Source organism: Triticum aestivum, chromosome 5B (assembly GCF_018294505.1).
Source record: "Triticum aestivum cultivar Chinese Spring chromosome 5B, IWGSC CS RefSeq v2.1, whole genome shotgun sequence".
NCBI lineage: Eukaryota > Viridiplantae > Streptophyta > Magnoliopsida > Poales > Poaceae > Triticum > Triticum aestivum.
The window spans coordinates 525209990-525232716 of NC_057807.1; the positions used below are offsets into that span (position 1 = coordinate 525209990).

General features: G+C 45.5%; 2 protein-coding genes across 5 annotated transcripts; one reads left to right on the plus strand and one right to left on the minus strand.

Annotated features, from left to right (window-relative positions):
- The first annotated feature begins 1535 nt into the window (after window positions 1-1535).
- LOC123116737 (protein FAR1-RELATED SEQUENCE 5) lies at window positions 1536-5665 on the plus strand. Of its 3 annotated transcripts, none has more exons than XM_044537655.1 (7): window positions 1536-1748; window positions 1862-2116; window positions 2505-2769; window positions 2885-3574; window positions 3749-4206; window positions 4305-4592; window positions 4693-5665. In XM_044537655.1, exons 3-7 carry the CDS (start codon window positions 2757-2759, stop codon window positions 5353-5355), a joined length of 2112 nt encoding a protein of 703 aa, XP_044393590.1. In that variant the 5' UTR covers window positions 1536-1748; window positions 1862-2116; window positions 2505-2756; the 3' UTR covers window positions 5356-5665. The 3 variants fall into 3 exon arrangements, with proteins under 3 accessions (XP_044393590.1, XP_044393591.1, XP_044393589.1); XM_044537656.1 differs by having other exon boundaries at window positions 2894-3574; XM_044537654.1 differs by having other exon boundaries at window positions 2505-3574.
- Window positions 5666-9202: 3537 nt separating this feature from the next.
- On the minus strand, window positions 9203-19678 carry LOC123112920 (uncharacterized). Of its 2 annotated transcripts, XR_006455795.1 has the most exons (16): window positions 19550-19678; window positions 18625-19419; window positions 18352-18504; window positions 17996-18241; window positions 17689-17902; window positions 17507-17593; window positions 16930-17278; window positions 16567-16762; window positions 16352-16450; window positions 15945-16201; window positions 15722-15797; window positions 15449-15585; window positions 11799-12620; window positions 11535-11678; window positions 11396-11449; window positions 9448-9678 (listed from the first exon to the last, which is right to left on the minus strand). XR_006455795.1 is itself a non-coding variant. In XM_044534025.1 (13 exons), exons 1-13 carry the CDS (start codon window positions 19550-19552, stop codon window positions 9510-9512), a joined length of 2781 nt encoding a protein of 926 aa, XP_044389960.1. In that variant the 5' UTR covers window positions 19553-19678; the 3' UTR covers window positions 9203-9509. The 2 variants fall into 2 exon arrangements, 1 of the variants encoding a protein (XP_044389960.1); XM_044534025.1 differs by lacking the exons at window positions 11396-11449; window positions 11535-11678; window positions 11799-12620 and having other exon boundaries at window positions 9203-9678.
- Between the last annotated feature and the right edge of the window lie 3049 nt (window positions 19679-22727).

A 22727-nucleotide genomic window follows, 5' to 3' on the forward strand; every position in this document is an offset into this window, starting at 1 on the left:
GCGCGTGCATCGGAGCGCGACACGGGCACGAGCGGAGCGAGCGGAGCGCAGGCGATTAGGACCGAGTGGAGGCGTTCGGTGCGTGCCCGGTGCGCCGGCTCGGGGCTATAAAGCCACCCGAGGGCCATTGTAATAGATGTGTGGTGTGTGTATTGAGTTCGTGCTCAGGGAGGCGTTCGTGCGCCGGCAAAATCCACCGTGTCCCCGTGTCCCTCTTCTTCCTCGGTTCGAGAACACGGTGACAGAGAGAGCTAGGAGGAGGGAGGCGAAGGGACTGGCGGTTCCAACACTCGCACTTGTAAAAGTGTTTGCCTGGATTGTTTGTAGTGCAGGAGACCCACCACTGAACCGAACTATTCCATTGTTGCAGAAAGGTTAAACCATGAGGAAAAGTGGTGGCTGCTCCTCTAGAGAAACAAGGGGCACACTGGAGTTTATCATGGGAGTGCTTGAGCTTGACATGGCAATGAGAACCATCTACCAGCGAAGAACAAGGTGAGAGAGCAAGCTTGAAGATAAGAAAGGATCGTGATGGTATGATATGCAGCTGTTCATAGGAGGAAGATGACCATTGTAGTGAGCATTGTGCCGTTGGGAGGAAGAGTGTAGCGCGTGCATTAACTACATTTGGGTGGTTGAAAGTTGGCAGGTGAGACCGGCTTCAGGAGGACATCCATTTGTCTGGACCGAGACCAAAAACGCATGCACTATTTATATGATATACCAAGCAGTGAAAATGGATTACTAGAAGTGAAAAGGTCTGAATACGAAGCATGTAATATAGTGAGTGGGAATCCCAATGCTAGTGGATGGGAGGGATTACAGTGGATGTATTCTCCGAGAGCTCCAATGCAATTTCACGCCCAACACAACCTTTCTCCAACTACTATTCTTCTCCTACCTTTGCTCTATACTTTCACATGAAGTATCTCAAGAAATAAGAACTGTTTGGTTTCATTCAACAGAAGGAAGAGCTTCTTCAGCTATCATAGATCTGCATCTTATCTAAAAGTTATATTGTCCGCACTACATTCACAAGGTATGGCTTTGTTTCTTATTCTTATGTACCTCTTTTCTGAAATCTAGTTATATGAGTTCCAAAATGTCCAGATATGTTACTGGTACTTTGTTTGTAGTACCATTCAGGTATTATCTATTATATATCCATGTTTTGATGTATCCTGTGTTAAGAGGGTGCGTCGATTTGGAGCCCGAGCTCAGCTGCACCCATTATCTGGGTGGTTCGCTGCAGCCTGGGGATCTGGAAAAAGCCAGCTGGAATGTCGGGTGGGATCGTTTGAAAATGAAGATACCATGTCAATACGGTAGCATACAGTGCTCAACACGTGGGGGTGGCCCAGTTGGGTGGGACGGACGTCGCGGCTTCTCGGAATGGGCCGTGGACTAGGAACGTTCGTGCTGTAGTAGGCCGTGGACCAGTACGTTAGTTTTTTTGTCTGGGCCTGGATCAGATAATGGGTCCGTGATGGAGTACGCTGTCTGAGCCGGTTGTCGGCCGGCGGGGCACCCCCCATGCGCATGTTAGTAAAAAAAGGTTGGAAACATTGTTCCCTTCAGGTGGTTCGTTCTAGACACCCCTCGCCGCCGTGGAAGTACAAGAAAGGATAGAGTTCGCCGAGGCTGGTGTACCGGGCTGGCGCGGCCCCCGCCGTCGCCGATGCTTGACCGCCAGCTTGGATGCGGGAGGAGAGCGAGGGAATGGAATTCCTACTTGATGCGGTCGACAGGTTCGTTTCCGTGCAGATCTGTTCTGTTCTTCTCCAAGCAGACTCGCCTAGATATGCATTCTTAGAGAAGGATGAGATAATCATTTGAGCCTGAAAGGTCGTCGTGTATGCAGGTTCCCGGTGCGGGAGGAGTATGCCGACAATATTGAACACCCAGATCCAATCCCACTGATGTACCTACTGGATAAGGGTACTGCTAACCCGGATGTTCACCAAGCGGATGTTGATTCTGCGGCAGCTGAGATGTTCGGAGATGGTTTGCTCAGCGAGGGGCAGGTGGGCTGCCAACGTAGACGTGAGGAATCTCCGACAAGGTCTGCCCAATCGACCGGCAGGGTAAATCCACAGGCCCCCGGATGGACTAAAAGGTGAGGCTTCTGAATCTATTGTTATTGCCATCGCAAGTATACACATGATATATATTCTGATTGATATTCAGAGGATGAACCGCCTGAGTGTGGGTGCTGTGGGCTGGGAAGAATTGCTTGTCGGACCAAAAGCTTTCTGAAATAGATAAATGTGAAGATATCATAGTAAACCAGCAAGGAACTTGTATGTAAATTTTTGGTGTTTGTAATCATGATGGTTGCTGAACTGTGATTTGCCTTTGGAAATCAGGAAAGAAATGGTTAGGAGAAAGACAATGAAAGTTCAACATGTTCACGAATGTAGTGGGGGGGCGGGGTCCTGTCAATTGATGCCGTTTTCATGTCTTTCAAACATTTCCACATATTAACAATTTGAAAAATGTTTCAGGCTCCGTCTCGGGAGTGCGCCACCCGACCGTGTGCCTTGTCCATCTAGGATGAGCGCACTGGAGCTATCAATGCGCAAATATGTCGAGCAACCGGACAAGAGTGTGGTGCATCCTGAGCTAGGCCTTAGTTTTGATTCACTTGGTGAGGCGTACGATTTCTACAACTTGTATTCCTGGGAAATTGGATTCGGAATAAGATATGGAAAGAGCAGGTTGAATGCTGAGAGGAAGAAAACCATGCAGGAAATAGTATGTGGTTGTTCGGTGAGTTCACTTTAAACTTACTGCTAAAATGAGAAGTAGGTTACAGGTTGAGTTTGGATGCGTATACGAAATAGCTTGGATGGTATTGGAATTAATTCAATGTATCACATGCAAGGTAAACCAGATGCCGAGAATAGCAGGTCATGCAGGTGCGAGTGCCCGGCTCTAATCAGGCTGCTTCGTTCGTCAGACAATAGTTGGTACATAACGGAGCACCGAGCGAGCCACAATCATTCTATGTCGCTTACAATGGGAGAAAAAGTGCACTGGCCATCGCATAAGCACATAGACGTCTACACCAAAGACTTAATAAGGCAGTTGCGGGAGAACAACGTCAACCTAGGGAAGGTTTACAGCATAATTGGTAGCTTCTTTGGTTCAGTTGAAAAGGTTCCGTTCACTAAAAGGACACTCAGAAACATTTGTGGTAAGATTAGTCGCGAGCAAGCCGAAGATGATGCACGGAAGACACTGCAGGTGTTCGCCGACATCCGGTCAAAGGACCCTGACTTCTCCTATGTGGTTCTGGCTGAGAAGGACAGCAAGGTGAAGAATCTCATGTGGGCAAATGGGAGCAGCAGGATGCAGTACAGGTTCTTTGGCGACGTGGTGACCTTCGACACCACGTACAGAACTAATCTGTATGACATGCCATTCGGTCTTTTCGTTGGAGTTAACAATCACTATCAGAGTATCATCCTGGCAGGAGTTTTGATGCGTGACGAGCAAGAGGAAAGCTTCGAATGGGTGTTTACAGAATTCATTCGCATGATGGGCGGACCTGCGCCAAATACAATATTGACAGGTGAATGGTTGATCACTAAATCTCCCTTGGATTTAGATATGTTCTTTGTATCCCAACTCATTTTCCAAATGAATGAAAAAATGCGCTATAAAATTATAATATGATACGGGCGAATTGTGTACCGTTTATTCAATGCTTAAGTTCTGATTCAGAATATTTTTTCTCAATGAGCAGACCAATGCAGAGCTATGGAGGTTGCAATCAAGAAAATTTATCCAAACACTGTGCACCGATGGTGTAAGTGGCATGTTCTGAAGAAGGCAAAAGAAACACTTGGGCCGCTTTACACGAAGAAGAGTGATTTCCAGTCTGAATTTCACAAAGTTGTTAATCACATGATAACTGAAGAGGAATTTGAAACAGCATGGGACGGCCTGCTTGATAAGTACAATCTGAGGGGGCATAACTACATGACACAAATATATGAGACAAGACATAAATGGGCAAAACCATATTTCAGAGGAGTGTTCTGCGCAAAGATGACAAGTACACAGAGGAGTGAGAGCGCAAACCACATGCTGAAGTCATACATGCCCCCCGCCAGCCCGATGCACGTTTTCGTCCGTCAATACATGAGGCTTCAGTTCGACCGTGAGCGTGATGAAAGCTACGAGGAGAAGAGAACAATGATTGTAAATAAGTTTCTACCATCTTGGATGATCGAATTAAGTTTTCCATGACTTATGAGAAATAACTAATCTAACTCATACGAATGCTTCCATTGTGACAGGGCGGCGCAGTGTGGCGGACAAACCTTGCAATAGAGCGGCATGCAAGCAAAATATATACAAGGAATATGTTTGAGGAATTTGGACGATTACTAATGGAAGCAACTGCATACAATGTTGCTGAAAAAGAAAGTATGAGGAAATATATAACAACTCACAATAATGCAGCCAAACGAGAGAAGTGGAGCAGGGTGGAGTATGAAGTAACAGTTAACGAAGACAGAACAATATTCGCGTGCGAATGTGGTCAATTTGAGCACACAGGCATGCTTTGCTGCCATGCTTCGCGGGTAAGCTGCGCAACTTCATTGATGTAGACATTTTAATTGTTGCAACCAACACAAGAAGACAATGTCTCATGAGCGCTTGTGGCTTCTGGAAAAATTGTAGGTGATGGAGATTCTACATCTTGATGAAATCCCTAAATATCATATCTTGAAGAGGTGGACAAGAGATGCTAGAGATGTACTACTGGAGCACTTGGCTCAGTACCAGAAAGACAAATCACATAAATTGTCTTTCACGTACAGGCATTCAACATTATATTTTAAAGCCATGGAAGCTGTTCGGATGGGGGATGCAAGTGCTGCATGCTATGACTACATGAATTCTGGACTGGACTCCCTACTGCGGGGTGGAGCACCTCTGGCGGCCGTGCGTGATGGATTGGCATTCGAGGATCGTCTAAATGAAAATGGAAATGCTAGTGCAGCGTGCAACAGCCAAAATGCTAATGCAGATGAGGAGGCTGAGCAAGGCAACAGTGTTATGAATTCAGTGGGCATGAATGAACTTCATTGTCTTGCTGCTCCGGAAAAGCGTAGAGGTGCTGGCAGGCCGACAAGCAGCAGGGAGAAGGCACCATATGAAGGGCTGAGTAAGAGAACCAGGTTCTGCAGCATTTGCAGGCGCGAGGGGCACAAGAGGACGACATGTCCAGATCGAGGGGATGCTCCGAAGAAGCCGCGGAAGCCAAGCAAATGCAAGAACTGCGGGATAGAGGGGCACCGGCGGAACACATGCAAGAGGCCTCTTGGGTTTGCCGAGAGCTGAGTAGTGTTTTTTCCATTCGATGACTCTGATTTCCTTTTTTCCGTGAGTCATGTATCTCATTTTCCCTGATATTTCTTTCATGGGGCAATGAGAAAAAAAGGGGTGATGTTGTGGGAAGAAAATGTAAATTTGGTCTGAGATTAACTGTCCATGTTTTCAGCATTGGTCACTTGTGTCTTTGAACACGTGTGAGAAATTATCGTTTCACGAATAACTGTGTTGCTCTTGTAAGGGCGACAGAGATTTAGGTCTTTTCCCATACTTTGTTTTCTGGTGCAATATTTGATATCTGGAAACATATTCGTTTGAATCAGATATAATTTGAGTAGGCTGGCATATCTATTTGAGAGCTGAGATGAAGCTGAGATTACAGTTGATGTACCATTTGTAGTGCGATTTGAATGGATTGTGATGATTTACTGAATATGTGTCGAGTGGGGCGCAACTTCAGAAGGCCGTTTTAACTGGCTGTGATGCTGAACAGGGGAAGTATCGTGGTTCAGAACTTGGGGCCTTTGTGTTTTCGGTATCTTCATGGCATGTAAAAACGTGTTGCGTGCCCACTTGGACAACATACATCCGTCGGACGCGTGTTGGTCTGCCGGCCCTTCTCCAGGATTCAAAATTCAAAAATCGACGAGGTAACTGCAGTTATAGGCGCCCTGTTGCGTCAGCGGGTTGTGTTATAAAAACAGAGGCGACGGGTGAGCTGCTGTCCATCGCCTACTCCTTGCACTACTAGCTCAATTTGATTTGAAAAAAGAACACTTCCCTCCATCCGATGGGCCTCTCTCTTGATGAATCAAGAGCTAATGGGACGACGAGAGGTGAAGATGGCGATGCCTCACTGACGTTGCCTGGTGTGGTAAGTGTTCCAACCCAGCACTGCGTTTCTGGCTCGTCTCCGATCCGTTGTAAGGATAAAATCTCGAACGCTTGGTTTCTGAATGTGTTTTCAGGTACTGCAGCCGTCGTCTCCTTCCCATGATATTTCAGCAGCTAGCGCGTGGAGCACCACGGCTCTGGCGGGCGAAGACGGCGACGGCAATGGGGAGGTGAGTTGGGCTTCTCTGAACAACAAAAAAGAGTGCAGTGAAGATAAAATGTAAATTCGGATGCCATCAATCTCTATTGGCAGGGCGATGTCGTCCAAGGGGGTATGCACATGTCTCTTTCACTGACCCAAATAGAAGGGGAGCAGGAAAAAGAAGAATCAATGGAGGAAGGTTTCGGTGATTACGATCCATTTGAAGCTGGCGACTGGACGAACAGTCATGGAGGGTCGGTCATAGACGCCGTACCTGAAATCCTGAGCGCGGATGAGGCGGAAGATTCTTTCGATGAGGATGGAACCAGCAGCAGGTTCATTAAGAGACGCCGCACGATAGAGTAGATCTAGCAGCGGTACGAGCTAAGTACTGGGTTTCAGTTAGTAGATTTTATCAATCGTCCACTGTACTGTGCCAATTTCCAATGGTTTGTGTTTCAATAATGAAAATGTGCGGTCACCTTCGGGAGCGTGCTATTTCTCTGTGTGTCAAAAAATCAGTATTTTCTATTTTTTTCCAAACAAGTTTTTTGGATTGAATGAAATTGCGGAATGTCGAGAATGTAAATTAAAAGAAAAAATGAATTTAATACCTGAGTGTAATGGATTATGCAACCGACTGAGTGTTCGTACATGACGTGGGGATATATATGAGGTCTTTTTAGGGGAGTGATTAGTGACTTGTGGATTAGGCAGCCGGAGCATCAAGGAAGACAAAAACGGGCAGGCATAATTAATGGGGGGGTGGTGGTGGTCCGCATGTGTGCCGTGTCCACCCAGACAGGCAGGTGAGGCAGCCCGGCACTGCACATTATTCTCTCGTTTTGGCATGGACCGCGTCGAGCAGTGATTGTACTGTTCCGACCGGAGGCAGTTCAGATAGCAAGCGTCTGACCGTGCGGAGCCAAGTACACGGCTGCATCTCCTGTGACCCGGCTAGCGAATTTATTATGTGGCCTCAGATGGGCCACGCTAATAAGCGGGTGTGTAGCTAAAAAAAAGTGCGCAACTGCTCCCCGTGAGAGGTGATATTTCCAGATGGGATCATATCTACGTCCAGCCACTAATATGAATAACATTTGATGTACAAAAGATAAAAAGTCCAGACCAGATAAGAACGAACCCAAATACGACCGTGTCAATGATGTAACGCGGTTCCGCAACGAAGGGATTTAAAGAAAATTATAAAACTGGGTCATAATGAAAAAAAGCGGGGGTAAAGTAGACGTGGGCGGCAGTAAAAGTGACTTGACTACTCACTGTGGGCGACCGAGAGACAGCTCAACGCCTCGATTACAAGGGTGTAGCTCGCAACCCCCAGCGAAAGTATTACTACTTTCTCCCGCAGCAGCCACTGCTCACTTCGTCCACTCCAGCACACCTCTATCCCCACCTCATCTCGTAGACACTATTGAAGGCAACCCAGATCTGGAGTCCGGCTGGTGAATACGACGACGGGTTCATCTGCGCCGGCACCAAAACAGCAAGAGGTTAGGTTTCTCCATGTGTCAATGCAATGGGTGGAGGCGCTGCTTTTCGTGCTTGCTTTTTTGATATACATCGCCTCGGCTTTGCGAATGGATTTCTGCTGTTTGCTGGTGTCTTTTTCTAACCCGCATCCATGATTGCCTTTCTAGATTAGTGAGCATGGAACCACCGGATCCACGACGAAAAAGGAATCTGCCATGTGGGCAAGGTGGTGGTGACGGACAGCAGAAAAAGCCACGATCCAGTGGCCAAATGGAAGGATCCATCGATGGCGACGCCGCTGGTGGCGACGGCGCTCCACTCACCGCCCCCAATGCATCGGTAAGCTATTTTGGTATATAGGAAAGGTTTTGGCCGTACAGCTGCGTTGCCATCATCTTGCTCCATCTTTTCCTAAATATTTATCATTTGACTTTCATTGATTCATAAAGAAAAGGAGGCTGACTTGTGAGGCTGGGTCAAATTTTTGATACAGGATTCGGGGGACGAAGGAGCGGAGATGGTCGGCCGCGCTGGCCGGAAACGGAGACGGGGTCTGGTCAGTGACAACACGACAGAGGGTCTGTACATGCGCAGATCTGGGCGTAGGCGTAGGCTCGTTCTTGTGCCGGGAGATACAGACGCTAGAGGGGAAGTGATTCCAGTAGTGCCTCCAGTCCTTACTGCAGAAAGTCACTTGCTGGGTGGTAGGGTGGTTAAATGTACCTGGAACTGCCACCAGATCCAGCGCTTAGGTATGAGGTACTACGGAGTAGTTCATAGGACTGGCATGGCAAGCTTGTTAACCACTGCATTTGATGGTGAGGCCGACAGGAGGTTCTACGCCTGGCTACTTAGTAGATTTAGGTGGGAAGACATGAGCTTCACCTTCCCTGACAGCCAGATTAGATACTTCACCCCCAGATCCATTGTCAGAACATTGGGTCTGAGAAATAGTGGCCCCAAAGTGAATTTGGTTAAATTAAAAGCAAAAGAAAGATAGAATTTAGCTCTGAGAATCAGAACAATTCTTGGAATAGAGACGAGGAGCCATGCCAGGGATGGGGGATTGACTATTCGTGCAGTTGCTGATGCTATAAGTAGTATTATGAGCACTGGTGTGTACCCACATCAAATCAGGGCTTTCGAGATTGCGTTCTCACTGTTAGCCGGAGGTACATATGTTGGCCCCAGACAGTCGTACACGTCGATCAATTGGGAGTTGCTAGCGTGTGTCCTACGCCATCGCGGTACTGGCGAGTTCGATCTAGCAGATTGGGTATTTGAGATAATCAGAGCAGCTGTCAAAAAACTACACAGAGATCTAGCAGCTGGGGTCAGAACTCTAATCGTAGGAGGGTGCCATTTGGCTCTCATTGTAAGTGTGACCAAAAAAACATGCCTTGTCTTAACATGAACCATCTAGCGTGCTCCATTTGATAGGTATGTAACTAACTGATCACCCTTGATTGTTTGCAGCCATGGTTCTTCGACTGGATGGATTTCGGGCCAGATAGTGTAGAGCCGTACACGTTCCCCCGCATCAGCGTTTACATAGGGCCGGTGTTCAGGAGGCTGATCTACCTTACAAGAGAGTACCCAACTATATTCACTGTAAGAGGTTTTGTAGTTTTGCAAACTAAGTAGCACATAGTAAGAATGCAAAGCGTTGAAAATCGAGTTCGCGATGGTGGAGACTGATATTCTGTATAACTTGGTGTGTTGTTATCCGACAGACAAGGCATGCTGATGCATTCGACCAGGTTAAGAACGTCTGGCATGCTGTGGTTGGGGGGCCTGGAGGGATCCTGCGACATCCATGTAAGAGAGGCAGCAGCATTAGTATTGCGTTGTAGAAAATAAATATATAGGTTCGTGAAATAAACTTGCTCAAAAACTATTTGCTGTCTTTTTGATGCAAACAGAGCAACTGGAGGCGCTGCGAGCAGCTCAGCAGCTTGAAGGCTGCGGCAGCAGACCAACGAGCTACGAACAGCCCATCAATATGAGTGGAGAAATGCAAGCAGCAGAACGGCAAAACAGAAAAGCAGTGCAGATGCCTACCACAAGAGAAGCTGATGGCAAAGGAAAAGGTATAGCAGAAGAAAGTTCAGACTCATCAGACAGCGATAGCGATGAAGAACCGATGGACCCAAGTGTTCGGCTAGGCCTTAATTTGATGAGGGCTGATAGGAGAGGTTTGTAGAAGTTGTATTTACATTAGCAGCATACATAGCTAGAAGGATTTCGGTAATGTGTCCGTACTAAATTGCTCAATTTTTTTTGCAGGAAGGCCCACCCTAGTACAGAACGCGCACACTGGGCTTACAATTGGAGATGATGGAGGCCGATCCCGCGTTACAGGTAAGTAAATATGAGTGTGTGTGGACACTAAAAATGCTAGCGGGCGTTCAATTTTTCCGACAGATAAACTGCTAAAAAAATTTAGCCTGATGATATGATTGGAAAAATTACAGGACCACGAAGCATGAACCGGCTCAGGCAACGGCTACAGCCTAGGATTAGCAACGGTGGTGACACATTGTCAACCATGGCACGAGAGTCCGCTCAAACCTCGCGGAGAGCTGCAGTGCTTCGTAGCAGGGGGGACTACCTCAGAGCCGAGCTACAAGATCTCGAGGCTCAAGCGAAAGCAAACCTTGAATGTGAGTTCAGAAACTTTATGAATGTACTAAGTTAGAAATGCAAGTATGAACCAAACGGCAGTAATGCGTTTCGGCCTATAATTTGTGTTTCGCTGCTTTTGACAGACGGTGCAATTCATGGAATTCTACCATCTCGTAGAGGATCATCATCTGCCAAAGTTGATGTGCGTGCTGACGGGGAATCAGACCCAGAAAGGAGGGAGCGCGTGCGGAGTTTATCTGCCGCTGCACTAGCTGTGGTAGAACAAGCAATTGGCAATCCAGAACTTTTTGAAGGTACATACCGTTCTTGTTTAAGTTCATGGATGAAGGATGACATAATATGAAGCACGTTGCTTGCATGCACGCAGGCATCTTTGAGCAGGCTCGGGTGATGCTTTCGGACCTAGGGGTGGATGGGTACAAAGAAGGTAATCTCTTTTTAAAAAATGGATGCAGTGAGACTTTCCGAATTCATTTGGGGATGCTATCTAAAAAACTAGAAATTGACATTTAAATCCTCCATTCGTGCAGATCATCGGACAGAGGTTGATGGAAATGATGGAAACACGGCACAGATAGCTGCTGATGATCGCATAAACTGGGAAGAGCTGGAACATAGCAGCCAGGAACACCGTCAGCATAATGGCGTTCCGGCTTTGGGGGAGATGATTGTAGATGACAGCAACCTAATAGCGCTTGTGAATGCAAGTGAGCAGGCAGCGGCAAGACGCGGTCCGTTTTGTGAGAATGTGAACAACATAGACGGAAGGAATCTACTGCCAATGTTTGATGAGGACGGTAATTGTTTGCTAAACTCACGTAGTGTATTGTACGCAAGGCAATTAACAATTTGATTTCGTGCAAGTAAATTTGTGACCTGGTTGTGCAGATGCAGACGACGATTCATCAGATGTACCACCAGGGGTTCCTACTGAGTACATAATAGATGAAGATGAATCAACGGGTATGATGTTCAACTAATATATGTGTAGTAAAATAGTTCGCAAGATGCTCACCAAGATTGTGTGTGATTCAGACTTGGATGAAGAGTTCCTTGCCGTGGCATCACAAGTGCCGACCGACTACATGGGTGAAGTTGAGCCAACTGATGATGGATCAGATTTAGTGGGATTGAATAATATAACTGATTTTCTAGCTTCCTGTAACACATCCATCCGGTGGATCGCGTGGATAAGAGGTGATTAGTAATACCATAGCTGTGTTAAACACGTTGTTGTCAGTTTAAACAAATTTTTTTTGCAATACAGTTGATAACTAACCTGGTTTTTGTGCAAGTCGCAGCTGTGCTTGTAGTTGGAAGCGGACGGGAAGGAGATGAGTTGGACGAAGACCCACCGTTGAACGGCCTCATCTTGCTAGGCTGGCATGGCGTTGATGACAACTCGGATGGTGAACGTGATGGGAAAAGGAAACGTTCGCTTGAGCAACGGAGGACCCGTGGACATGTCTTTGATGTTGCTCCAACCTGTCGTCCCGGTCCTTCCTTTCATCGTGATAATGGAGGTGATTGCCGCAAAAGCATAGATAGCAGTTAGTGTATGCCTCTTGTCATTCATTTGATTCCTAGTATAAAACTGATGATTTGGTCGTCTGACACAGATACGGAAGACGGTGAGGCTCGTCGAAGCGGATTCTCCTCTGTAGATGGTAGTAAGGCATCGACATTACGACAAGCTGTCCTCAGGTACCTTCGGAGTTGTAGCAGTGCCATCGCGGTTGGAAAAAGAACTACAGCTGCACATGGGAGTAATGCACGCCATGTGAGCTCGTCGGAAGCAAATGTAGCACCTCCTACAGCTGCCAGGGGCGTCAGCCTTACAGAGCAGCAAGAAGCAGCTCGAGCACATGTGTTGGATGTGCAAACAAACTGCCAGCCTGGTCCTTCTTTCCGTCGGGATGATGGAGGTAAATCTCCAGAAATGTGAACCTGATATCTCAATATGAATTTCGTTGCCCCTTTTAATGATTGTTGCACGTGACTATGACGGACAGATGGCGGTGACGGCCAGGGTAGAGCAAAAGGTTTCGAGACTGGGAGCGCTGTTACACTGACAAGGTTCCAACAAGTTGTCCTGGAATATCTGCGGAAGTGTGGCATCAAACACACAGTTAGCACCAGGGGGGAGACACATAATCCATCGCATATTCATGCACTGAAAACTGTAAATACAACTGACAGGAAAGATTGGGGTGATAGGTACCCCCCCTCAGTTGGGTTGAACCATTCAGAGCCCAACGATAAATGCATTTTGAAATACATATCTAATTTGCTTGCATGCGAAGGACCGATACTGAATAGGTTAGCATTTAAACTACCTGGACTCATTCTTTCTGTGCATAGGCAGAAAAAAATACTGAGAAATTTAACCACATTTGTATGCAGGAAATGGGTTAAGCACTACGATCCAATACTTGCAGTTGCATCTGGGCAAGATATCAAGGATGAATTGACACCAGGAGGAGAGATAACAATGAACATGTGGAGGTGTGTTCAACACATGCTGTGCGAGAAAGATAATGGCATTTACCGCGGGTGGATGGATAGATTCAGAGGGCTGTTCGACCCCAAATTTGTTGTGAGTAAAACAACAACTTGAAAAGTTGGTACTGGATGTGAGTAATAGTAACTATAGTATCGTACAGCAGTGACAAAATCTGTAATTTTGAAATTACAGGATGAAGTCTGCAGGGATGATGGAGAAACTGACTGGGGTTACATTGAGGATATGATGAATTCAGATAAGGCTGGGTACAGGATTGACTGGCTGAAAAAGGTGAATTTGCACTAACAACTCGACGCACAACTGTTATAATCTATTGTCTTAACCTATAGCTGACAAAAAATATTGGTGGACAGTTCTGGTTCCCAGTCGATTTTATGGACTGTTGGTCGATGTACTTGCTGGATAAGGATGAAAAAACGGTGATGGTCCTGGACCCAACGGATACAGATGAAATGGATGAGATGAAAATAAAACATGAAGGCCGTGCAAAAAAATTCCAGAGGAGGTTCTGTTCTCTTTTCAACAATTTCTACGGCAACGGCTTGATTGAAACTGAAGGATGGACATTCAAGTATCCACTAGTGGCACGGCATGCTCCGTGCAGCAGGTATGCTCACCCCCCCCCCCCCTTCGGTGGAGTGCATTATAAACTTTCAAGTTTACTAAATATGGAGTACTGACAAAAAACTTAAAATGCCAGGGAGGAAAGTGGAATCTACATCGCACACTACTACACTGAGTTCACCGGGATGTACCTCCGTTCATCACTGACCCAGGTTAGTTCTTGCAAATAAACAAATGTATATGCCTAGTGCACAAATCCACATGAAGATATCTAAGTTGTTCAGTCCAGAATTGGAAAAAATTTAAAACTGATGCTGCTTTGGTTGCTTGCATTTAGTTGCAGATAGAACGTCTACGGTCGAAGCTAGCATACGAGATTGTGACAATGAAAAGGAACAAAGGGGACATCCCAGAGTTCGTGTACGATGTGATCATAGATTGAGGAGCAACAATGCGGTTTGGGTGACTACGTACGAGCGAACGCAGCCTTAGAAGGCCTTCTGCTAGTCATCGTGTTACTGCTAAAAAATGCAACGAGTGCGTCGACGTATCGTTTTGGTTCGTGTATGGTCCCATGGATTGCAAAAACCTAGCACGATGTGAGCGATCCATGGGTGTAATTCGGAACAAGTGGTATGTAAAACCTAAGTAGCGTTTAAGACCTAAGTGGAACGAGTGTGATGTACGTACACACTAAGTATCTGAATTCACACCTGCGCCTTCTGGATTTTAGTTGTGCGACCTTGCAAGTGTTGTTGAATTGTAGTTGACGTAAATACATTATGGCTGGGCGAGACGGAGTTTTTGAACGAGTTTATAACTTTATGGCTGCAAAGCTGATAACTCCACATAAGTAAACTCGGTGCCTTGCAAAAATGACCATGGCAAAAAGAAAATCCGTAGCATTAGGCGTGAAAAAAAAGTGAAAAGAAAACAAAGAGTTGGAACTTTGAGGCTTGGGACACTGCAGTGTGGACTAGTAAGTGAGCCAAACTTCATTCACGGATGTGGCCGAGTAAACATGCTTAATATACCACATTGCAGATCATACGGTCTTGTCGTCATAACGTAGAACTTCGGAATCCTACATTAATATCAAAGTGATCGTAGTTGCGCTTGGCATTTAGGAAAAAGTTACAATTTGATGTATGTAGAAAATGGACACGTTGATGATGCGTGCTGTGGGAGCATGCATGATTTTAGTTCATGGTTAGGGCTTTACGTGCTGGACAAGTAATGAACTTCGATGCAAAGTGGGGGAAAAGGCGCGGATCGAATTTGCAAGACTTGAAATAGTCGAGACTGTCCAGTGTTGGATACTAAGTGTCCCGGGATTATACATGATTTTTTATTTCTTGTTTTGGCGATACAACGTCACCTGAAAAAGGTTTGGTCGTGCAAAACTTACGGCACTAAGGAATGTGAACTTCCTGTGCGGCTCGTGAGCTTTGATTGAGGCAACGTTTCATAGCAGATGAGGTAACATAGTGAGGTGTTTCAGGAAAAATGCGATACCTAACAGTATGGATGCACATACTTAACTAGGTAAAAAATGGTATTGCCAAATAGACAGGAATATATGCTGGACGGTTGAATATCTGAAACAAATGGTCCGTACTATATTAAAACAAGTTAGTTGCTGACGGGAAAACTACGAAACGAGCATGGATGAACGCAACGGTGGCGACCGTTACATACATTGGGTCCTTGGTGGTTGGTGAACGGAAGAAAAAACTACTTAGGGTACATGATTGAAAGAACTAGGTTCGCAAAGTGACAGCTGGTACGAGACACATCACTTTGATAAGATTATTTAAAACTTAAATCGGTGTGCCCTTTACCCGGAATGGACTGAATCAACCCATGAGTCCGTTGGTGCCAGGACAGTCCAGAGTGCCTCATGGGCCAACTTTGATGAGTTTCCCTGCAGCTTGATGCACTCATGAAGTGCTTGCCTTTTAGTTCTGCCAGCATTGAACTGTCCAAAAAAATTCAGGAGATTGTATTTTCATCAGGATGTGATGCATAAATCAACATTGCTGGAGGCGTAACGTCTTCAGTGGACCTAAAATCGTAAAAGAAGAAAAATGAAAGAGTAGGTAAAGAAAGGTAACCTTGGTCAGAGGTATTTTGAGCTTCTGGCCATCGTAGTGCCTAACTATATGGAGTACGCACCCATCAGTTTCATCTCTGTTCGTAAGTTAGCAAAGATGGATCAGAGATTTGGAGAGGTAGAAACATGTTTGAGTTCATAAACAAATGAAAAAAATACTGGAGCAGGGTAGAAGTAATGTATTGCACGGAATTTGCGATGAGCAGCATTAAAAAAAATCTTACCTGCAAAAGGTTTCTTGAGCTATTACGGGGTATTTAGTAGCCCACTGTCCGTCTTGCGTTGGCCACCCAACATAATACTCATTAAGGCATTGGAAAAGTGCGTGGTGTAGCTTCCAGACAACCATCTCGAGCTTGTCTCTAGTTGCGTTGTGTGGACCTTCACCCCTGATGAGCGGGTCGAGTACATGGAGTTTCCTTGACATCATGTCCCACATGATCACTATCCAGCCGTCCTCGAGTGGGACAGGCAGGAAGAACTGAGACAATAACACAGGTGTTTGAACCGAATCATACATTTAAGTGACATAACTTTGCAAGGGGGTTTGTTTATAGAAATATGAAGTCAGCAAAAATGAAGGGTAGTATAGCATAAAACTGGGATTGGGGGAAATTATTTGTAAACGTACCATCTGGCATGATGTAATGTCGTATGGGATGTCGTTTCCAACAAGCTGCTTCTGAATTGATATGTTTGTCAAGTACTCGTGGTCAGCGAGAACGATGGTCTTCAATAGGAAATTGCATGCAAGAAAAGATTATTACAGCCAGTGTCATTATGTTCTTCTTGACAACAAGAGGTAGATTCAAAATTACACGACAAACGTGTGAGTGGCTGTTATACCGCAAATTCAGGTTCAATGTTGTGCCTCCAATTCATGTAGGAGCACTCCGAATTGGCTTCCTGATCGGACTGAGAATACCTTCTCATGATTATAGAGGCAAGCTCATGGTCAAGGGGGCGCGATCCAATTAGCTGATCAAGCATAGCCATCCCAGTAATGCGGATAAGCCTGGGACTGGCGTGTACAATGTAGTGCCTGCTTATGACAAAGTACACTTAGGGTGGACAACATGTTGGGCAATGAGATTCAACATTGAAAAAAATGTTGTTGCAGAAAATATGGAGAAAGTTTATGAATGAAAAATAGCGCGACTCGGTAGAATTTAACAAAAAAGGATCGCCACACGGTTAGAACAGACTGACCTCAAGAGATCTTGCTGTGACAGCTCCAGGAAATGGGCAGCAATAATGTCCGTTGTTGGTGCATGTGGGGGATGCGGCGCAACTCCCCTGCACCAGGGATCAGTTGCGAAGCCGTGCTGGAATATGTATTCCCTCTTCTGAAGATTGTTGGAACGTTGGCCGAATACAGTTATAGGGGGGTTGGCAGGAAGGTCAGCATACATTTCAGCGATGGACATGAGGCAAGCCTTGAAGTGATTTACGACATTGAAAGAGGCTGCTGACGTCGTTTTTTTGCTGCTAGACACGGAGTCATCCATATTGGCGGAACGCTTGCGCAGAGACACGTTCTGTGAGACAGGCGATGTAGCTGTAACAATTAAGTGGAAAGGGTGCATGAGTATTAGGCGATCTGAGATCCGAAAAAGCTAGAAAGCACGCACACGGCGGCGGGCACATGCAAAGGATAGAACTTTCGTTGAAACAAATTTGATAACTTGGGCTGGTAAATTCTATGTATCAAATTTGCAGGCCTTTCGTTGCTTGTAGTAAAAACAGTTATAGAAAAACAAAGACAGAATATCAAGTGGAGACTAACCTTCGGATTCAGATAGTTCTAGCCTTTTACCCTGAATTTTGTGAGCAACCGGCGTGGTAAACCGCACCGATTTGGAATTAGCAGTGCCTGATGAGATGGAAAACAAAGAAAGTATATTACGTGGCTTATGGAGGGATAACACATGAATATAATGGATAGCATGAATAGGATTTTATTAAGACCTGAAGCAGGGCAGTCAGTGAAACCACGCACACGGCAACACACACAACGGGTTGAAACTGAGTTGATAAGTTGGTCTGAAAACTTGTACATATCCATTTGCAATCCGTTTCTTGCTTGTAACAACGCCTGCTGGATTGAATTGCTGGCTTGTGTCAACTGCATAAGGCCCCTAGCATACTGTTGTTTCATAATGAATGTGATCTCGTCCGCTACCTGCAAAGCCGAAACACGAGGCTTAGTTTGAAGGCGAGAAAAATATATTAAGAAGTGTAGAAGTGAGAAAAGCATAAATGGTGGACGACATACAAGATGTGGGTGCTTCTCACGCAAGTACTTTGCAAATTCCATTGGACCAGGAGCTGCAGAAGATGGCATTGCTGCGTCAGTGTTAATCTGATGGCCAGCGTCGCGATCTGGTAAGGGAGTTTTGTATGGAAGGGTTCCTATTGCAGGCGTGGCACATCCGCTAGGCGGCCTTCTACTCGTTGATGACGACGGAACGGATGAGGGAAACTTCTGCCGTGTGTAGCAGACCGTCGCCGCATCTCTGAGCTGTGATAGATAAAAAATCATGGTGGCGGCTAGCATTTTTAAAATTTCAACAAAAACATCAGAGAAAAATCGTAAAAAAAGGTGTGTTGATCCATATGCAAGTGTAGTACATTTGCATGAGAATATGAAGTAATTCCTTTCACCGGATCAGCGGCCATAATCAGCATTTTACGAAAAGACTCAGGGTCGAAGTCAGATATCCGTGGGATCGCGTTATGAGGCTTGTTCAAAATGCCGAGATCAAGGTTGTCCAACAAGAAAATCTGCGTAGTAAAAGACAAGTCGGTCAATGGAACGTATAACAAGAAAATAATCTGACAAAACTTGCTGTGCATCGACTCATTCAGAAAACGTTGAGATTCTGTGCTAAAATCATCACTTGCCTGGAAGAAAAAATGGCAGCCCGTTAGATTGGTGGACTGATTGTTTGCCAGCATGTCACTCTTCAGCTTCTTGACTGCGTCCAGAAGTTGTACCAGTACATACTCGCACCAATTGAACTGAACTATGGCCTCCGTATTTGCAATCGCCCCCCAGTAGTCGATGGTGGCGTAGTTGTGCTTAGTAGTTGGTGCTAGTACATGACCCATAACAAAGATAACAAAAGCAATTTGGAAACAATCCTTCTCCAACTTGCTTGAATTCTCATTGATATCGCGCAACAAGAAATTTTCTGCAGCCCGCAAGCTATGAACTCCAGTTTTATCCATTTGAAGTGTTGTCTTTATGAAATGAACAGCTTCAGGATTGATGATTGCATCCCTGCCTTTCACGCTGCGGTGACCGCATGGGATCCCAAAAACCTTGTGGACATCCTCGGTGAAAAACCTGAGTACCTTGTTATCCCTAAGTTTAATCTCCCTATGGCTCACGCTGACTCTGCTCATTATCCAGGCGCTACACTCCAAACTCAGCTTCTGCACGGCTGGGAGCTTCAGCATACCCCCAAAACCAATCTGCTCTACTAACCATTTCTTGTAGTCGTCAAACTTCTGAATGACACTAGTTGCATGCTTGACGGAGATGCGTGATGTTGGCGCGGGTGGATCTGCCGACTTAGCAGTTGAAGATGAGCCCTCCGGGTGAGCAACAGGGCAAGGCGCAGCGGCGTGAGCGACGTCCTTACCATAACGAGCGTCGCCTGCTCCACAGCTGCCGGACTGCGAAGTACTATCATCCTACAAAGCAAGAAATAAAAGGAGAGGAATGGAGTTTTCAACCCGCACAAGATTCAGATCCAGGCAGATCGCTCTATGGAACTAGATGTAAATAACTGGAAAAGAAAACTAGGCAAAATCTGCAGCTTACCATGGTGGTGATGCCTACAGCGAATCAAGCCACGGGTGAATTTGCGCCGGGAGCGAACCGTAGATTAGCTGGAACTGCTCTCTGGCGGCAGGTTGGGGCGACATGGACAGGACATGAGGGCTGGTGTAGGTGAAACCGTGAGATAGGGATATAATGCATGCTCAATAGAAATGACGGTAGTACCCCCGCGAAAAGAAAAAAACAAGGTTAACGGTGCGGCGGGGGGCGACGCGTGGACTGGGACGTGTTGGCCTAACAAAGCGGTGAACCTCTACTAGAAGTTGATATGTCACAGTTTGATCAGGCAGATTGAGTGGGTTGGATGGGCGTGATGCATGCTTTGATGTTAGACAACATGGCAGCTCCCCTTAGGTGCTGATTCGCACACATTATATGCTAATGAGAGTGCCAGGTAAACAAACCCCGTTGCACAGCAGATGTAAAAAAAATACAATGTGAAACCAGGCAAATAATATAATGGTGGGAGCTTAATTCAGGTCTTACAAAGCATTACATATTTGGATGTTGATTAGCACAAACAGGCTTAGCGGTAAAGGGAGCCACCCTTGCTTACACTTAAAAATTTAGACCTTGCATAGCGCGCATAGGCGGATATTAATTAAGGAGTGCCCTAGCAAACCTACAGACATTACTTAGCTAACACAACCATTAGCACCAGAACAGTAAGAATGATGTTGACTGCTGCCATAAGAACGGCGACTGCAGCTAGGCCTTGTGCGCCATAAGCTGCTCCGACTCCGGCAGCAGGCCTTCCAGCGTCAGCTACCATATTGTTGCCCGCCGGGGGGAGCTGCTGCATCGGAGCCTGGATATGCGGCTGCGGCTGCATTTGCGCCTGCGCATGCGGCTGAATGTGTGCCTGGATCTGGTGCTGGATCGCAGCAGGAACCAGCTGAGCAGGACCATTGCCGTGCTGGGGGGCGAGTCCAAACCCGGGTGGGTGCCATCCGGCCTGGTGCTGCACATCCAGGATCTGCTCATGGGTCATCCTCCTGCAGTACGCGCGCTAGAACTCGAAGAAACGGCACTGGCGTGACTGCAAGAACATGCAAGGGGCGTGTAGTTCAGAGCGGTGACTTGTGCGAAAACTTGATTCAATAGGGAAAAACTGGCAAAGATCGGATAAAGAAGTACTTACATCATAGCGGATGCACTTGTAGAATCGATGCCCAACATTGTTTCCAGTCCTTGCGACGACCGTCACTAACTCATCGCCGCAGAGTGGACATGCCATCAGGGGTAGCAGCCAGTCCGCCGGGATGGGGAGAGATGATGAGTATGAAGCGGACATGTCGCCGGAGGCGAGGACGGTGCCGTATTTGTGTGAGCACGGGAGATGTGGGAGGGGGGATGGGGGGAGGTAAATGAGATGGTCGGGCAGATGGGCTGATAGGTTGGGAATTAATTCATGGTTGCAGACGAGTTGACGCCGTCCATGTGAGAAGTTAGCTCATACGGCTCAGGGTGGCTCAGATAAGGCGGCGAGCCATCAACGCTATATCTGTCCCCAGGACGCCGTTAGCCCAGTTAAGAAACCGAGCCATCGAGCCTCTCTCTGTACCGCAATGGCAGCGTAAGTCTCCGTCGCAATGATTGCGAACTGTTCACCACGCCAGGAAAGGAGAAATACGACATAATATACAGACAGACGCACATATCCTGATGCAAACCGATCGGTGCGGATTGTGGGAGCAGCTGAGCTCGAGCTCAGAAGCAGATTTTCGGTGTTAAGACTTCTATATTGCATATGAAAATGTTCTAAATTATAATGGATCTATCTTGTGTAATGCTTCTATAACAAATTTCACATTACTGGTTGCAGTGTCTTATGTAATATGTAATATTAAGAAACATAAAATTTGACTATATGACTTGTTACACTATATTTCCAACGCATATTTCACACTTGGTACACTATATGAAAAATTACTCAAGAGTATTCCAAAGTATGTATCATATATCACATATATGAAAAATTACTACAGTCTGCAAAAGTATATATCATAATTCACATATTTGTGATATTGCTATTACATAGATATTAGTGGATTCACAATTTTAAATGCTGCATACTAGTTAAAAATGATTTTTTAAACAAATGTGTGGTAAATACACTTTAATTTTAACATGACCTTCTTACTAAATATTAAAAAAATATATTCACATCGTTGAGATCCTTTAGCTAACTTGTGTTATTGTAATAATTCATAATTTGCAGTTAGCAAATAGGATGGAAGAGGATATGATCGAGGAGACAGGTGATGTAGCTCTTCTTCCAGATGATTTAAAACAGATAATCTTATCAAAACTGCCCTCCCATCCTGTTGATGTCGTTAAGCTAATAACTGTTTGCAAAAAGTGGAATGATCTGATTTGTAACAATGTGTTCAAGAAGCGGTTATTCAAAAGGAACAAAATACCACCATTAACTGGGGTATTCACCAGAATAGATAATGTTATCAGATTCCTCCCTATTGGATATAAACCTGGTGTGGAAGGGTTCAACTATTTTGAGAAGCCATTCATGACTCTGAAAGAGAAAGAAGCATTTCCCAGCTTAAGAATTGTTGATGTCACGCATGGTAGTGTACTTATGCATTCATTTCATGGAAAAATACTTGCTGCTTAGGATCCAATGACTGGGGAGATTGTAACTACAGAAGAACCTGAAGATGAATTAAATAGTCAAGCAAACATTTTATGTGCTGCAAACCATTACCACAGAGCTGGTTGCCACAATTTATCGTTCAAAATAATATGGGTAGCCACTGGTCAAAAAGCACCAAGGTTTATACATTCACTTCTGTTACATCTGTTGGAAATATGCCCTAGAGGCAATAATAAAAGTGTTATTATTATATTTCCTTGTTCATGATAATTGTCTTTTATTCATGCTATAACTGTATTATCCGGAAATTGTAATACACGTGTGAATACATAGACCACAATATGTCCCTAGTAAGCCTCTAGTTGACTAGCTCGTTGATCAATAGATGGTCACGGTTTCCTGGCTATGGACATTGGATGTCGTTGATAACGGGATCACATCATTAGGAGAATGATGTGATGGACAAGACCCAATCCTAAGACTAGCACAAAGATCGTGTAGTTCGTTTGCTAGAGCTTTGCCAATGTCAAGTATCTCTTCCTTTGACCA

Coding starts and splice junctions, on each gene's coding strand:
- LOC123116737 (XM_044537654.1), top strand. CDS start 2,827: ATGCGTATACGAAATAGCTTGGATGGTATTGGAATTAATTCAATGTAT. Junction 4,207..4,304: donor AGGAGAAGAGAACAATGATT/GTAAATAAGTTT, acceptor CCATTGTGACAG/GGCGGCGCAGTGTGGCGGAC. Junction 4,593..4,692: donor TTTGCTGCCATGCTTCGCGG/GTAAGCTGCGCA, acceptor GAAAAATTGTAG/GTGATGGAGATTCTACATCT.
- LOC123112920 (XM_044534025.1), bottom strand. Junction 18,242..18,351: donor CTTCATATTCTCATGCAAAT/GTACTACACTTG, acceptor TATCTATCACAG/CTCAGAGATGCGGCGACGGT. Junction 9,679..15,448: donor GTTGATTCAGTCCATTCCGG/GTAAAGGGCACA, acceptor TGGATGTCGCAG/GATCCCTCCAGGCCCCCCAA.